This window comes from Pteropus medius, unplaced genomic scaffold (genome assembly GCF_902729225.1).
Source record: "Pteropus medius unplaced genomic scaffold, Ma_sr-lr_union100, whole genome shotgun sequence".
Classification (NCBI taxonomy): Eukaryota; Metazoa; Chordata; class Mammalia; order Chiroptera; family Pteropodidae; genus Pteropus; species Pteropus medius.
Genome location: NW_024350926.1, coordinates 13787630 through 13805316, shown reverse-complemented (window position 1 = coordinate 13805316; position 17687 = coordinate 13787630). Strand labels below are relative to the sequence as shown.

The window sequence follows — 17687 nt, the reverse complement described above, 5'->3', positions numbered from 1 at the left end:
CGCGCGTAAAAAGCTCGTGCAGCTGCATGTGAGGGAGGGAGGCGCGCGCGCGTGTGGTCAGCAAGAAGATGAAGGCGCGGGGCCCCTTGAAACATGGACCCGGAGGAAGGCAGGAGGAGGAGTTATGTAGATTACGGATGAACGTTCTGGAGGGAGCGCGGAGGGGAGGGACCGAGAGGCAGCGGTGAGGAGCCCGGAGCGGCGGCCCTTCCGCAGGAGCCGGAGGCGGCGGCGGAACAGGGCGCACGCGGAGCAGGGCGCGCGGGCGGGACGCGGCGCGGGGCCGGGGCCCGGGGCTCGGCCGGCGATGGTGACCGCGGGCCGCCGCTGACCCGCCTGCGCTGCTCGCGGGCTGCCGAGCGCGGCCCTGCTCCGGCCGGCGCCGTGAACCTGCGGGCTCCTTCCCACCAGGAGTTTTCGGAAAGGAAGCCGGGAGGGAGGAGGACGGCGAGGGAAGGCGCGGGGAGCTCGTGCGTCCGCTGGAGCGCGGTCCACTATGATCTTACTCGCCCTCAGCTCTGGAAGACGGCTGGGTCTCGTGCATCACTCGGGGGCGGTTTTCTTGCAGACCTTGCTTTGGATTGTATGTGCTGCCGTCTGCGGAACGGAGCAGTATTTCAATGTGGAGGTAAGAGTACCAGGCTTCCTTCCTCCCCGCGGCCCCGCCGCTCCGGAGACGCTTCGGTCGCCCCTCGGGTCCCGGTCGCCCAGAGCGGGGTCTGAGCGGTGTCGCCTGCAGCCCAGACCCTAGTTGAGCTTCCCCGGGTGTGGGTGAGGGATGCGCGCAGACCGAGTCCGTTATCCCCGAGGCACAAAGCAGGATGCTGCGCGCTCGGCCGCGGCGGCGCCGTCCTCGCTGCCACCGGGAGAGGCGGACGTGTGGCCCCGGGAGGCGGCTCGAGTTGGGGGGAGTCCACTGCTCTGGTACCCAGGGCTCACTGCCTGGCATCGGTGCCGCCCCGGCATTGTTCTGGGAACCTCTCTCCCGTGTGCGGTGTCTAACAAAGGGGGCGAAAAGCAGGATCCGGAGGGCAGGGGGGAATGCTGCTGCGTTTAGTGACGTTACTTTGTGATGAAACGCTTGACTAGCCCGAGTCCTTTTTCGTTCAGACCTAAGTTAATACACTGTGTCTCGCGCTGGCTACACGGAGGACGTGGAATCCGTCCCTTTTTAAGTGTCTGCTGCGCCCCTCCCCCGCCACGCAAACCTCAACGTGGCCCAGTGCAATAGTTCTGAGGTGTGTTTTTAATTTGATTTCACACTCTTGTGGCAGAACGGGGAGCTTTTAGACTGCCATTGGCTTGACTGGGAGAGCTCTGGGAAAAGGCAGACACAAAGCCAAAGGGAACTTACGGGTGAGGACTTGCTAGACCTCTGCCAGAGTCCCCTTCCTGTCATCGACTGGGCGCTGGAGCCAGCGATGGGCGGTGAGTCCGCGGAGGCGTGTGCGCGCCTGGCCTCTGCCACCGGCTCACCTCCACACGGCGGGGTCCCACACAGGCTGAGCGGCTTGTGAGGTACACTCCTGACCAGAGCTGTTGCTGGCAACTCAGAAGAATTTAGTCTCTGAAAAACCACGTGATTTTTACCTTATATTGTTGATCCTTTAGAGCTTCCTGTCATTTTGTTGGGAGTGTGTTTACACAATAGCAGAACCTGTTGCACAGTATTTGAATGTGTTTCATGTAACAGATTTACATATAAAGGTGCCTAAGTGCCATGTGTGAGAGCACATTCTGACATCAGTCTGCTTACAGAATCTGTTCTTAGGACTTCATGTAATAAGTGATAGTTGGTAGAGAAAGTATTTCAAAAAGTAACAATCATTACCAAATGAGTTAAAGAAGTTCACAGATGTTAAGTAGGATTATATTATGCAAAAAAAATCCAATTCGAAATGCAAAAACTGTTTAACCCTTTGAAAAATACAACTTTTATTTTCTGGATAGAAAGAGACGGGAAAGGGATGAATGCCCAGTGTCCTCATTGAGAATCCGAGCTTTTGGAATTGCATGCCACGGGGGCATGTTCATACCTGTCGTTTAAATCAAGACATAAGGTGATGTCGAAATGAAGTCGTAATTAGCTCATAGACTGGAAGAATGTGAGTGGCAGGCCGTTACTTATAATGTCACAGGCAGAAGGCCGGTGGCCGCAGGTGGTGGTGGTGGCGGTGCTCAGGTGGGCCCTGGGGGTGCTCGGAAGTCAAGGCTAGGTTCTTCTTGCTCACCAAGGCTGGCAGATTCTGGAAAGTCTTGGCTTTGCTTTCAGACATCTTTGGGATAGCATCATGTTTTGATGATTATTTGCCTTTTTTTTTTTTGAGGCTAAACATAAACTTGATTGTAGTCCTTCCTAGTTTGAATACCTCAGTCACTTTAATCAGATATTATGCCGGAAAAAGTTATGATTTTACTAAAAAATGTTTTCATTTTGAATTTCCATTATATCTTCTCTTTACTCAAGATATGTGTGAAAAGGGGACTTATGGAAAAAACCTACTTCCTCATTTTTAGAGCATATTTATTATACAATGCAAAGACTCAATTATGAAAGATAAGAGGCATTGCCATCTGAGACCTTATAAAGCTTTTTTGATACACAGGAGATTTCTAATGATTTAGAGTATATTATGCTTGATAGTTGTATTTTTCCCAAATGTTTTTTTAAGCACTTGAGCATATTATTAGTTAGCTTTATATGCTTCTTTATGTGTAATGATAACCTCGCTCTCTTTTTAATCATATGTGTAGCTGCTGGTTAATTCAACATACTGTAAAGAACATGGGATGACAGGACATCTTCTGACATGAATTTCTACCCGATTCACTTTTATTAGATGCTTCTTTTTGGTAGGAAACAGTAATGGGAAGAATAGGTCATCACGTTGTCTTCAGAAAGGGCATTCGTATTATGTTTCTCATTCTTGGTTGCAAAACGTACACTGGCCATGCTTCATTTGATTGATTCTCAAGGACAGTCTTAAAATAACAGCAATGGTATCAATCATGCATGAAGCTCATATGATCATAATTTTTTCTAGTGAGCACGCAGAGTTATTATAGTTGGAAGGGAGCTCTGACAGATGCTTTTTGTGCTGACGACTGAGATTACAAGGCTTTCTTCTTCACTGAACTTCACAATTACTGGCACTTCAATCTTTTTTTATCTCTACAATTTGAAGTATAAAAACCAATATTTTTTTCTCCTGGAGGTGGGGGAATTAGGTAGAGGTATTCATGTTAACTGTTTCCCATCTGATTTTTAAGAGTGTAGACATTTGGAATTTTTAATGATCAGAGCAGAAGATATTTCTTAATATGCTGATGCAAGTCTGTGAGAGAGACAGGGTGGGGGAGGGGCATTTCGTTGAGTTGATTTTGTCTTTAAGAAGCAGAAAGGGCCATTTACAGCTGAGGCAGGGTCTGACACCCCTGGGGTACTGCTGTGCAGAGATGCAGTTCATTCCTCTCCTTACTCATTTCAGACAGAACCCCGGTTAATGCCATATTTTTAGTATACACTCGTTTAAAGATGCTTGTGTGTGGGAGTGGGCCTTCCCGTGTGTAAGCAGTAGCATGATGCAAAGGAGGGGCGTTGCTGGTAGTAACCGGAAGTCAGACTGCTGCCATTGGACAGCGCTCGGCAACCAAGGTGATCATTGGTCAGAGGCGCTAACTTGTTAGCAGGGAATCATGATTCAATCGCTGTGCTCTAAAAAACTATTTTGTCTCTAAAATAATTTTCTTGTTATGGGGATTTTCATGATCCTTTTGTTTGTTTGTTTCGTTTTGTTTTTGGTACACTGCAAGCATTTTTTTGTGTTGGAATTTAAGATATAATTCATAATATTCATAACTTTTATCATCAACTTTGATAGTTTGTCAAATGTTAAATATATGAACAATGTATTTTTATTGTTTTTAAAACAGTATTGTTTTCTAGTGAGGAAGATTCTTTAAATAATTTAGTAGTAAAATAAACACGTGTAATTCTCTGAATGATGCACATATCAAAGCATAAGAAGATGATTAATTCTTGGTGACAAAAAAATCTTGATAAAGAAAAATTGATTTTGTTGTTCCTAATTAGAGAAAGAAGAGGGATTCTAGATTTTATAAAGATATTTTATGACAAATACTATGAATCCTGAATATAACCATTTCCTACATTTTTCTTGCAGTACATTTCTTTAAGTGATTTAGTAATTTTTTTTACTTTGTCAGGTTCATCCTAATCTACCCAAAAGGTCGGTGTTTGCTTGGAGTGGCTGTGTACTGCGTGTACACTTGGCAGTAATTGGTGGAGAGACATTCCAAAGATAAAAGATTTAAAAATTTTAAAATGTAATATATTGGGGCCGGTTTTTTCATATTCCTTGTGTTCTCCTTGTGTCAGTCATCAACAAGCCTCACTTCATTTGTGCATGAAAGGGTGGTGTCACCATCACCTGGTTGAGTACCAAGGGACTCTTCTGACTACGTCCCATAACTCCCCACGGTGGTAGATGATACTGGTCAACAAGGCCTGTGTGACTGATTCCTAAAGGTTTCTGTCTGCTGCAAGCCCCAAGCTGTACAGGACACCCCAGGCATGCTGTTCAGAGTGTTCCCGGGGCCAGAGACAGTGACCGAGAGACAAATGGTCCTCAGCTCTCCAGCTTTTCCTGTGCGTCCCACCTGAACCATTTCGCTGGTTAGAACTGCCTGGCCAGGATGCCTGGAGTAGGGTTTGTCATGAAACCCTTCCAGGTGAGCACATGCCAGCAGATGGGTTGTCTCACCACCCTACGAGGACTCCACAGGGAGTGGCCAGACGAGCCCATCCCCTCTGTGCAGCTGGCTCTGCTCTTACAGTCTCTTCTTCCTTGTCACGTAAGAGAAGAGTTGGGTCCCATAGCAGTTTTTAAATCTCTAGAGTCAGGTTGTTAGCAACAGATCTAAAGTTTCTACGTTTTCTTCTTCACATTCTTTCAGGGTATTAACGTAAGAAAATTTGAATGCACCTCTTCAGTTGTATAATTCTTTTCTCTGGAGTTGGATTAATCAATTGTTTTATGTAACTTAATTTCACTGCCTACTCAAATGTACCTGTTTAGAATATTTGGTGAATGACCAATTGCAGTTATTTCAGGACTGAAAAAGAGCCACTGAACATTTGAATCAATTAGTTACATTCCATTGTCAGTGTTCAAAGAGAAAGATTTACTTCTTTATGCTCCTGCAGGAACTCTCTGACCCTTCAGCATATTTCAAGTTGAGAAAGTCATTTTTCATGTTATTTTCCATTACGATTTAAAGTATCTGTGAATATAATTATATCCACCAAATCATTTTCTGCTGTCAGTAATTGTAGGGGTTAAGAGCACATATTCTTGCACTAGGTTGCCTGGATTCTAATTCCAGCTCTTCTACTAGCAAGTGAATTATTAAGTTAATAGTGGACAAGTTAATTCACTTCTGTGAGCCTCAGTGTACACATCTGTAAAAAGGGGGCACTAACAGTACCTGCCTCATAGATTGTTTAGATGATTAAGTAAATGCATGTCTCATTAGATAAATAGATGGGAACATGCATTCATATGGTTGAACGCTCATACTTTTTAGATGTCATTATCATTAATAAAAAAATAAATGCTCATTCAAAGGTAACTGGCATGATAGCATCTAATTACATAAAGTCTATCAGGTTAGGACATACCAGCTGGTCTAGGAAGATTTTATGTTAATGCCTTTTTTTCTTTTTAAAAAGTGTGATATACTGAAAGTCAACCAAGCTAACATCAGTACATTTTCTTCCCGTGGGTTTTTCTTAGACAGTTTAGTTCAGCAATGTGCTTTTCACATTTTGTCTTGTCATCTGTTACTATCATAGAGTGTCAAGTTCAGCTCACACTTTCTCTTACAAGACTCAGTTGGCTGAAATCTGTTCATCTTCCCTAATACCATCAAAAATAAATAGGCCTTCAGGAGTCGATGGTCTGTTTGCTTCAACTGGCCCAAGGCCCAAGTGCCTCCTCCGATCCACAGCAGGAATAGGGTTCCATGTGGAGCTTAGGCCAGCTCAGTATTACGTCCCAAATCCATAACGTAAAGATCTTTCTCTTTAACTGACAGCGAAAGGAGGAGGATGGGCAGAAAAAGGTATTAAAATGTTTTCTGCAATGACAATGAATTTTTTTTGACAAAACACTTCCTGTCCATGTAATTGGACAGGAAGAGAGTTAGCACTGTCATATGATGGGGTCCAGGGCACACGTTGGGTGTGGCTAGCGCTGTCATGTGTGGGCTAAAAAACTTCGGTCCTTGTAGTAATGAGCTTTGGTCTTGGACAAGTTATTTCTTTCCTGCGTTCACCTGCAAAATGAAAATTGAACTAAATCGTCCCTACAGCCATTTCTCAATTTGAAATTCTATTTTATTTAGTCTCCAAGCTTTATTTTAATTCATATAGCCAAAGCTGGGGGCGGGGGTGGGGGGCAGGGAAATGTACCTATTTACCATGTACATTTTGGGGCAACTAGATCACAAAGTTAGAGTGTTCAGTTTTTGTTTTTTTCTGAAATGCATATTTTTTAAAAATACAGAATGTCCACTTCCAGCTAATATGTGTTATCATCTGTAGTGACACAGGGTGTTCCATTTTGGAAATAATCCTAGCCTTCTGCTGAGTAGTAAAAACACTGACAGCAAATTATATGTAATTTTAAAATCAATTTTTGGTCAAAGTAGGAAACTAAAGATTTAATGTTAAAAACATAGCTCGATGTTATTTAACATATATATATATAATATATATACAAAATCTACAAGTGGTACATCAATTATAAAAAGGCAAGTTGGAATAAGATCAAAATCTTAACTTTTTTGGTGGGGAGGGTCTCAAAATTCAAACCTATTTATCTATCTGTAAAATATACACAGATTTTGTAGTGAAATGAAGTGCTTTTATACTGTATGTTTCTTTCGCCCCTTGTGGAAAATAACTTTGGTACATGGCTCTTTGAAGGTTATTTCTGTTCTTCATAACATTTAATTTCGAATGTGAAAAATCAGATAGCATTTGTTTTATAAAATATGCAGCTGATGTGAACGACAAAAAAATCCCATACCAAAAGGATAAAGTGCTGCGTAACAGCATCTGTGACACTTAACATTTCTTTTGCCTTCTTTTCCTTTTTCTTGGGAAAGCTACTTATAGATTTCAAGGTTATTCACGAAACCATATTTGATCGTCGTTTCTTGTCATTTAGTGCTCTGAATGGGTGCTCTTTGTCTCAGTGTCTCACCACGACTGTTTGGCATGTGCATCCTTGGGTTTGGATCATGCGCTATCTTGAGAGGCCACACAAAGAAGCTTAGCCCAGAAAGTTGAGTAACGCCTCCCAGCCCCCCACCTCTGATAGAGACCTGAGGTGTAGTATATAAAAGGAGGCTAGGGGGAGCTGTTGAGCCGTTTAAGGACTCCAGGGGCAGAAGGATTGGTTTAAAATCAAGGACACTGGGTGCAATCAGTCTTCATAGAGTGAATCCTAGCCAATCAGAGAGAGTTTAAGGAAATCAGTGAAGATATAAGTGTGTAATTTAAGATGTGAGCTGGGTTTACTGAGAGCCACTTGGTATCCGTGATTTCATATTTGATGAACTAGGAAGGAACTTAGCACTTTTCCAGGAGAGCAGGAGTTCTGGGCATGACAGTGTGACAAAGACTATATAATGCAGGACTGCTCTGTGTGTCCCTTGCTTTTAGGCATAAAATAAGTCAGAAAACATACATTATAGCGGCGGAAGGTGCTTCTGCTATTCTCATTTTGGCTAAGGTGCCTAAAAATAATTGTCTAACAGATTAAAGGAGGGACAAATTTAATTTGATCACGCCTTTTAGATTATGTGTAGCAAAAATTCAGTTTTCAGTGTTCATGACACTAAAGATATTTTACTTTTAAGGTTTATCATAGGACCTTGTTGAATAAACATTTTTCATTGAAAGCAGATTTTAATGTACAGGTTTTACCTATTTCTCTTTTTAGAAGATATATAAGAAATGAGCCACAAAAGTGTGAAACTGTGTCTTTTTCTTTAAATAGGAACCTCAGATATGTTTTCAGTTGAGCAGATTATTATATGACCTCTGGGGAATAAAAAAAAAGGCCATCACTTATGCACTGAGACATGTCAGCATTAGGATATAATAATCTACTCACAAGCACCACTCACATTTTTCACCATTTTTTAATCTAGTGAATCTAATTAAATGTGGGTAAATGCAGTAAGCTATGGCTCCCTAGGCACATATTCTCAGGAGAGACAGCCCTGAGAGTCATGTATTCAACTGACCAAACAAACCCAAAGAGCTCATTCACTGGACTGGAATTTTACGGTGACGTTTAAGTCGTGCTTCAGTTAAGGGAGGACACACTGACCGTTTTAGGGAAGCTGCATACTTTTTGAACATCCCCCAATCTCGTACAGCCGAGGCGATGTCGGCAGCGTGCTGGCCTGTGCGCAGCCACTGAGCGATGTCTGCGGGGCGTTTTCCCATGGGAACTTTCCACAGTTGAGTCCTTACTGTGTGTTAACAGTCTCTTGTTTGATGATGCGCTGTTCGCACTGCTGCGAGTTCCGATGCCAGTGCACTTTCCCCTGCACGCCCTGCGTGTGGTCGGTCCTACCTGTTTCTTCTGCTTGGGGTCTGGAGGGAATTCCTGTGTCAGTCACGTTGCAGGACACCGGGCTCACAAAGGGGGGGGGGACATTTCCAGTCCCCCCTCTTTCGCTGTGAATGAAGTAGAACAGTTTCATGTAACTTCCAGAGTCAAATGCGCACTCAGTGACTTATGTGAAACGGAGAACAGGCTCCCAGGTGCAGATAGAGCGCCTTTGGACGGCTGCACGTGTTCATATCGCAGCGACTCCATTATGTGACGCCAGTTTGCTCCTGCACGAGCGTCGAGTGCAGTTGTTTGCTTGCTCCGCGGAGGAGTCAGGCAAATTACGCAAGCGGCCTTCCCCGATTTTGACCATTCATAAGCGGATCTGGGATCTCATGGCTTATCCGCGGCGCAGGTTTGCGATGACGGCAGAGGCCGTGCAACGCATCTCCCTCCTGAGTCAGACCAGGGTGCACGTCAGGCCCCTGGCCCCGCGGCCGCCGGAGCGTGGGAGCAGCGTGAGCCGGCACTGCCTTCCAGGCGGACAGGGCCGTCGCGACCGGCGCAACGGACACGCCTGGAGTCGACGCTACTGGCCGCCTTTGCGATGCCAGTGAGATCGTTCCTTGCCAGCGCCCAGTGCCTGCTGCTGCGGTGACTCGCGCCCACTTCCCGCGGCCCGCGGGCGAGCACCCCGCTTCTGCTTCACACGTGAGGGGCCTGAGGCACCGCGCGGCGAGACAGCGCGGAGAACACGCGTGACGCGGCCCGGGCCCCGCAAAGCCCGCAGGCCGGCGCCAGAGCCCGTGGCCGGCCAGGGAGCGCAGGCGAGAAGTAGCCTCCGGTCCGTGCGGCCCCGCCCCGCCCAGCCCCCCGTGTTCCCCGCGCGCCCGCGCCGCGCCGGGGCCGCGCTGGCCGAGGCCTTCCTGCCGAGTACCAGCCGGGGCCGCCGCCGTGGCTGACTGCGCGGTACCCGTGCGGTTTGACTGTCGATGCCCTTTATGGTGTTTCACTCATTAGGAAGTTGGTAGCCCGTGTCAAACTACACAAAACATTATTAATCTTAAATTATATATAACATTAAAGTACTCAGAATTTCTCATCCCTCAAGTATTTCCCATGGTGTAGATCATCACTGAATGTGACGTTTGAGGGTTTAGGAAGACTCGATTACATCCCGGGAGGGAAGAGCAGAAGATGAGAGGAAACGAAAGGCTCCCGTCTGCGCCCGCGCCTGCCAGCCGGCGTGCGTGTGTTCTGAGCTCTGGGGCTGGCGGTGTCAAACACCACGTGGATGGGGTGGGGGTCCCAAGGAAACAGATTTACTCTGTTATCCCTAACGTATTTCTTTACCTGTGGAATAGGGGAGACCTTTCTCAGATCTCAAAAGAGACGAGTCAGGGCCCGGACACGGGCAGCCCCTCACGGCTGGAGTGAGGGCTCACGTCTGGTGACTGGCTCTGTCGTGCAGACAATGGCAATCTGAACGTGGTGGTGACCCGAGGACAGAAAAGCTCCTTCAGGCCTTAAGAGCTTTGCTGTGACAGCGTTCAGGGCTCATCGTGTCCACTCAGTAGCTTTTCAAGGGAGGACTGTTTCTAAACCCGCTTAGGATGGTGAGAATCTGACTGACTTTATGCGATTTCTCGGTGCTGAGTGTGCGTTTGGCTGTCTCTCACTTCTCCAGAGGCCGGTGCCGTAAAGGGTCTGTGCAACAGCGTTGGAAGAAATGCTTAAACTCCTTAGCTGTATCGCTGCAGCTCAGTGAACGTGATCGAAAGGCTCAGATTGTCCTGAGTGACTTGGCGGTTTCCCGGAACAAAGCTCAGTGTATAGAGGTATGCAGAGGAACAGAGATACCCAACCCCCAGCAAGTTAAAACATACACTGTCTGCATCCAATAAAAAAAAAAATAACTAAATAAGTTGCCAAGCTCTCGAAGAAGCAGGGAAACACAACCAAAGAGGAAAAATGTAAGTCTATCTAAACTGAGCAGAAATGGCATGGGTGTTAGCAGACAAGGATATTAAAGATATTAAAACAGTAGTTATAGCTGTATTCTTTGTTCAAAAAAATGAGACGTGGAAGATATTGAAAAAGACTCAAATCAGACTTCTAGGGATCAAAACTACAATATGTGAGATTAAAGATACACTTGAAATTTAAGCATATTTGATGTTACTGAAGGGAAAAAAAATAGTAAACTTGAAGTCAGCAATAGATGTTATCCAGAATGAAAAAGAGAAAAGAAAATTTTAAAGTGAACAGAATACTGGTGATATGTGAGACAGCTTCGAGTGCCCTGACATATGTGTGACTGGAGTCCCCGAAGGGAGAGGGGACAGAGTATTTGAAGATGTGACTGCTAAAGCTTTTTCTAATTTGGTGGAAAATATATAAACTCATGGATCTAAGAAGCTCAATGAATCTCAAGCACAAGAATCATGAAGAAAACTAACACTATAATCAAATTGCTCAGATGAGTGACAAAGAGAAAATCTTAAAAGCAAAGGAAAAAAAAGACATCTTACATATAGAGAAACAAAGAAAAAAATGACAGATTTTTTTTTTTTTTGTCAGAAATAATGTAAGCAAGAAGGCATTGGAGGAACATTTTGAAAAATGCCGAAAGAAAAAAAATACTGTCAACTTGGAATTTTATACTCAGTGAAAGTGTCTTTCAAAAATGAAGCCAAAAATAAAGATTTTCTTGAGGCGTTGAGAAGCTGAACGATTTCATCGCCAGTAAGCAGCCCTGCATGAAATGTCCAGGATCTGGAGGCAGCCTGGGTCCATCCATACGCACAGGCAGCCCGTGCTGGGGCATCCATGCGGTGGAGTGCCGCGCAGCAATGGGAGAGGGATGGATGTTGACACATAGTCCAACGTGAGTGCATTTCCACATGACTGCAGTGGATAGGGCCAGACAAAAGGGACACATATTGTGAGGTTCACTTATATGAAGTGACAGCAAATGGACACTGATCTATAGCAAGAGAAGACAGATCAGTGTCTGCCTGGAGACAGGAAGTGGGCGGGAGACTTCCGATGGTAGCAGGGTCCACCCACCACCCTGAGTGCCGTGGTGGTCCCACGGTGTGTGCCGAATGTATCAAGTCATGCGTTTTAAGTACACACCACTCGTGTGTCAATCTCACCTCAACAGAGCTGTTAGACCTTCCAGAATATTGAACATGTAATCCAGTTTTCAGCACGCAGGAACCGACCTACTGAGGAACGACGGCTGGTAGTGACGTGTGGGGTCAGCCTAGGTGAGATGGCGAGGCGGCTGCAGTCTGCCTCACTAGTAAGTGTCGGGCTGACTGGGGCTTGGCCTCAGGCGCGTCTCACTCTAATATTTATTTAGGCAACGTTGTGGGTACCTGTGACCTGAATACCCACAAGAGGACGGCTGCCAGTGTTTGTCTCCAGTTCGCAGCCTTCGCTCGGAGTAGCCCGCATTCTCGTGTCTGCGTGCCCTTGCCGACGTGACAGCCTTCCTGGGTCCAGTACCAGGCATTTTCTTCTGTCCTCCCCAAGCGTTTCCCATCATTGCACTGGCACCACCCGGGCGCTCATGTCGGAAGGGTGGGCACCCGCCTGGCCCGCCGCTAGTCCCAATCAGTTGTTGCTTTTCCTGTAACATGCATCTTCCCTCTGTTCCTGTCCCATGTGTTCTTGGCTTAGCCCTGCTCTGAGCCTCTCTGTCCAGTCTGAACATACGTGTGTCTGTGGCCAGCATAGCCCTCATGTCCAGCCCCCGACCCTTGATCCAGCCTTCTGGCTCAAGTTCATCTCCTGCTCCCCATGATGGAGCATAGTGGTCCTCAAACTAGGGACCCATACAGGCCCAAACTATTGAAAACACCAAAGAATATTATGTGGCTTATATCTATCTATATTTACAGTACTGGACATTAAACATGAGAAAGTTTTAAAATATTTACTTAGAAATTTATTAAAAAATAATAGTTATTTTGTTAATGTAGAAAACATATTTTTATGAAAAATAAATTTTACAAAAATGAAAAAAATACATTGTTTTACATATTTCCAAATACTATCTGGCTTAACAGAAGATAGTTGGATTTCAATGTTTGTTTCTGCATTCGCACTGCAGTGTTAGAAATCACATGGCTTCTGGTAAACCGCACCGTCAACTGCACGCAAATGGGAGTGAAAAGGCAAATAACATCATATCAAAAGTTTGACGCAGCCGACTCCTCACAGAGTTTTAGGATCACCAGAGGTTCCTGGACCAAACTTGAGAACCACTGTTGGAGCAGCCATACTGCTTTCTCTTCTCCTCCTGGACAGGCCAAGACGTCTGTCCTTATAGTCTTCATCAAAATGCCGACCTCCTCTATGTCCCCTTACGCCTTTGCACAGTCTTTAGTGCCTAGCAGACGTCTGGCCTTTTCCTAGTCTCCATCTGCACTCCACCCCGAAAGAGTTCAGTATGCATTTGTAACAACCTTCTCTACTTGTTCTGACATTTGTCTGTAAGACAAAAAGCTCGCTTTTAACATCACAGTTGAAAATCCATTCGGTGGCTTAGTAATGGCTAGAACTTGGCACATGAACACCCAGAAGCCTAGTATCAACCCCTCTTGTGTCTCTGGGCCTTTTAGTTTTGCTTTTCCTGTCTCTGGAATCATGGAGGCCAAACTCATATCAGCTGTAGGAGAAAATTAGAGGGACTCGAATTAAGTAATTTTTCTCTTTTTGCCTGGAGCATGTGGTTAAATTTGATATGTTAGAGTAACTTAAATGCACGTGCAGGTAATCTGTTGTACAAAGTTTTGAGTAATACATTTGTGTCTGTCTCTCGCGGTCAGTTACAACTTTATGATGAGACAGAGAATATGACCTTGGTCACCACTATATGTCATGGCCCAGCACTGCCTTGCACAGGCAGGGAGCTCGGTAGATGTGCACTGAAAGAGTGACTGAGTTATGTCATCCCTTCTCATGGGTGTGAGTTTCTAGTTAATCTGATATTTACTTCAGCAACTTTATTGAAAATATCCAACTTCTCATAACGGAAGGCCATATTTATCTTAGTGATTAATGGTTAACTTGTGAGTGGCTTAGGCTTCTGGAGTTTTTTTCTAGACATCTCCCTCATGATACATCAGTATTTCTGGTATGTGTTTTCTATCTTCACCAATACCACATTTATAGAAGTTTCTCTTGTCTTGGCCTTAAAAAAATTGTCAAATCGTTCACTTTTTTCCCAGAAGTGTGTATCAGAATACCTGGGGGAAAATGACCTTGTTCTAGTTTGGTGACTACCGTTGCAGTTATAACTATTGATAAACGGCAACCTCCCCAGTTTTCAGGAAAAAGCAAGAATAATTTACCTGTATTGCACTGGACTTCTGAAATCATTTCAACACCTCTTTTGGCTCCATGGTTGAGAAAAATGTTGCTATGCTGCCATCAACTTTTGAATCCATTGGCATGGAAAACACCAACAGCGAGTAGTCACAAAGTAATTTGAATTTCTTTGAAATAACTTACATTAAAATCAGATCACGTTTAGTGTTCTAACAAGCTCAGTATCGAAGACCCAGGAAGAACTGACTCAGACGTTAAAGTCTGACAGATCTTTCTCCTGCTCAGCACCCGCATGTTGGTGACTGGCAAGACAGGAACGGGGAAGCCACAGGACCTTCTTCCGCCTCGTCGACCTTCCGCAGGAGGTGGGGAGTGCAGCCCTCTGAGTAGCGAACAGCCCTTTGTTCACTCTTGCACTGAACAGGAAAGACGAGTCTCTGCTATAGCATCATGTACTGGCTGTGGACAGACATCCACCCAAGGCTCGTAGGTTCCTTTCTTGAAAAACAAAACAGAACAAAACAAACAAAACAAAAACTTGGTTTTCTTTTTTTTTCTTGTCATGCGACTAACTTCCAGAAATTTTCTACACATACACTCAAAATTCCTTCCTTCCTTCTTGTGGAAATACATTATTTAAAATGATCTATATATTTTTAAATACATATTTTGGAGAATTTTTCGTATCGGTACATTTAAAACAACTTTATACTTGTAATTTATATGGTAAGTTACTTAACTGTAGCCTTATTGCTGGGCCGATAGTTGTTTTCAAGGTAGTTTCTGTTATAAACAATAGTGCTGTGTGCTTACGTAAGCACGAGCAAGTTTATCTAACTAAATTTCTGGAAGCGAGATTGCTGCATTAATGTGGTGGATTCTGCCAAATTGCTATCCCCAAAATACATCAATTTAATATTTACCAGTAGTGCTTGAGCATGGGTGATTCTACACACTCTACCAGTACTTTTAATTTTTTTTCTGGTTTGAGCAGTGAAAATTAATTTTATGCAAATTTAAGTTAATATCGATAATCAGCATTTAAAAATATTTTAATTTTTTATTGCAAAAATTTTCTTCGCTTGCCTTTATTTTGTCGTCTCTTTCTTACTGATTTACCCCAGTTTTATGTGTATGAAGAAAACTGACCCATTCATCATGCAGACCAAAATGAGTTTGTTTAGATTTTGCTAATTTACTTTTTTCAGATTAATTAGTTATTGATAGTATGATGTTTAGTTTTACATCATGGTTCAAAAAGTCTCTAGGATTTCAAAACTGTTTTTAAAAACATGCATTTCTTTCTCTGTCCTTTTTTTTTTTTTTAATTATAAATTATAAACTTTGCTTTACGTAGAATGCTTTTGGAGCAGGCGCTGAAGTTGAGTCTAAGCCATTCCCCCGTGTGGCTCACGGGGGCTGCGGGGCACACTGAGTCATATGCCTCATCCTTCACATCACAGGTTTTGAGCACCAATGGCTGTAAAGTGCAGTGGCTTCAGACAGCTTTGAGCTAGAAGGTGTTCTTTTGGGGACAGCAAAAACACTAGGGAACAGCAGCCACATGGACACCTCATAACTAGGCACCTGCTCTTCTGACCATACCCTTTTGCCTAAAGCAAACTGGGCACCTTGGGGTGTCAGGACTGGGCACAGCAGCCTCTGACAAGGCCAGGTGGCACGCGGGCATGGGCGGGGCAGGCGTGGGAAGCAGCGTGCGGTCTGTGCCATCCGCACTGATTTAAACGCTGCCTTTATCATGCAGCGATCCCCACGCGTACCTCGGCCTGTTTCTGAATGAGCTCCGTGGCTTTATTCACATCTGCCTGGGAAAATGCCAAGCTATTGTGCTTCTCCCTTTGGTCGTGTTTTGCAGCTTTCATAGACAAGGATTTTCTTCTTCTTTTTGTTGCTGTTTAGAAAGGGAACTTCCACTCTATCGAGCAATTTTTATTTTTAAAAAACTATTGATGTTTATGTGTTAATTTTCAAGTGATCGCCTTGTTACCATCACATTGTAGCATGTAATCGTCCCTGTAGTTTCTCTTGAGCAGTCTGGGTATGTGGTTATAGCATTTATACTTAGAGATAATTTTACCTCCCATTTTTTTCTCTAATTCAGTCTTTTGGTTCTTCCAGAGCATGAATAAGTAATTATTGTGACTTTAGGGGAAATGAAGACCCATTTGTTTCCAAATGTCAGTCATTGCCTTTAAGAAAAATGGAAATCCTAGTCATTTTGCCCCAGATAATTAATTCTAGAGTAGATTGCCTTTGACTGAACACTGACAGGGAGGACACAGCATGGCCAGCATGACAAGAAATTGAAATATAGTATGATAGTCTCCATTTTATTTCTTGATTTTAATGAGTTATTTTTCATATTTCCTTAGAGTTTTCTTGAAAGTTTTCTTAAAGTTTCATGAAAACTGTTTTTTCAATGAAATAAATGGATGGATTAATTCTGTGTTGGAATCTGGGCATTTGATTCAAGACTCTGGTGTCACACACAGAAAGCCACTGTGAGCTCCCTTGGGCCACCTCGGGGCTGCTCATGGCTCACACAGGTGGTGGAGAGGGGCCAGCCGCCAGGCTCTCTGTCGCCCTCTGTCGCTGCAGCTCCGCTCTGCTGGTTGGCCCCAAGCTCCCTGCGTGCGCCCTCCTGCGTGAGCCGTGTGTGTTCCGTCTGCCCGCCACTGTCCACTGTCCCCCGCACTTTCTGGGAAGGAGGATCTGCCCTCTGCCCACATGCACACACACCCAGCCCTACTGCAGAAAACTCTGGAAGATCCCGGCCAGCCTGGATGTCTCCTGGGTGGTGTGTGGGGACTGCGGGTGGCGGCACCCAGGACACTCAGATAGTCGGACTTGCGGAGCAGCATTTTCCTGGGAAACTGGGAAGGTGTGTGCGGACAGTTCAGACAGCAGGGGCTGAGCCAGGCGAGCCGAGGCTCTCTCCTCCCTTCCTGCTCGTCCCTGCTCCTTTGCCTCCCGCTCCGCGATTCCAGCCGTGCTGTGCCCCATGCAGTCACCTTCTGATGTATTTCTCATCCCCTTTCCTTTCTGTCTCTGGACGAATAGGATTAAGGTGTGTTTCCTACTTACAGGGCTGCTACCTTCTATTTGGAGACAATTATGTGAAGTTGCTCTGAGTGAAGGGGTGGGAGTAGCCATCACGCCCAGAGCGCTCTGTGTAGCCAAGGACAGGTGGGAGCCAGCGTGACTGGGGGAGACAAGTGAGAGGCTGAAGGTTGGGTTTAAGCAACAGCTTTGGGACTTATACTCAAGATGCATGCTTGAGAGGTGAGAAATAAACAACTGCTCTTTCTCCAGAAACTTCTTAACCTGATTGTGTTTGAGATGCGATAGCACAGTTCTGAGGCTGTCGCTATTTGTCCCCGAATCCTGCCGCTTCCGTGTCAGGGCCGTCACCATAGGCTAGAGCAAATGCTTTCGTGGACAAGGAACCTGAAGACCCGGTGGTGGACTTGACTTTACTTCTGGCTTCACAGAAAGGCCACTGGGCCCAGCGAGCAGAACCAGGCTTGGCACGCCAGTGTTCTTGCGTGGGTGTCGAGGAGGGGACCCGGTGTCATAAATGGGTGTGGTGCTATGGTGTCAGCGCTCGGGCACAGGCACTACCATTGTGATATGCGAGTCTCAGATGTTATTTGATTATTATTTGGATTCTTGCCC

General features: G+C 45.0%; 1 protein-coding gene across 1 annotated transcript in view; it reads left to right on the top strand.

Annotated features, from left to right (window-relative positions):
- Positions 1–311: 311 nt before the first annotated feature.
- MMP16 (matrix metallopeptidase 16) overlaps positions 312–17687 on the top strand; it is a 155535-nt gene continuing 138159 nt past the window's right edge. The window contains exon 1 of the mRNA XM_039841982.1: positions 312–628. Coding sequence (XP_039697916.1) covers positions 497–628 — 132 coding nt within the window. The 5' untranslated portion in view covers positions 312–496. The remainder of the gene's footprint in view (positions 629–17687) is intronic.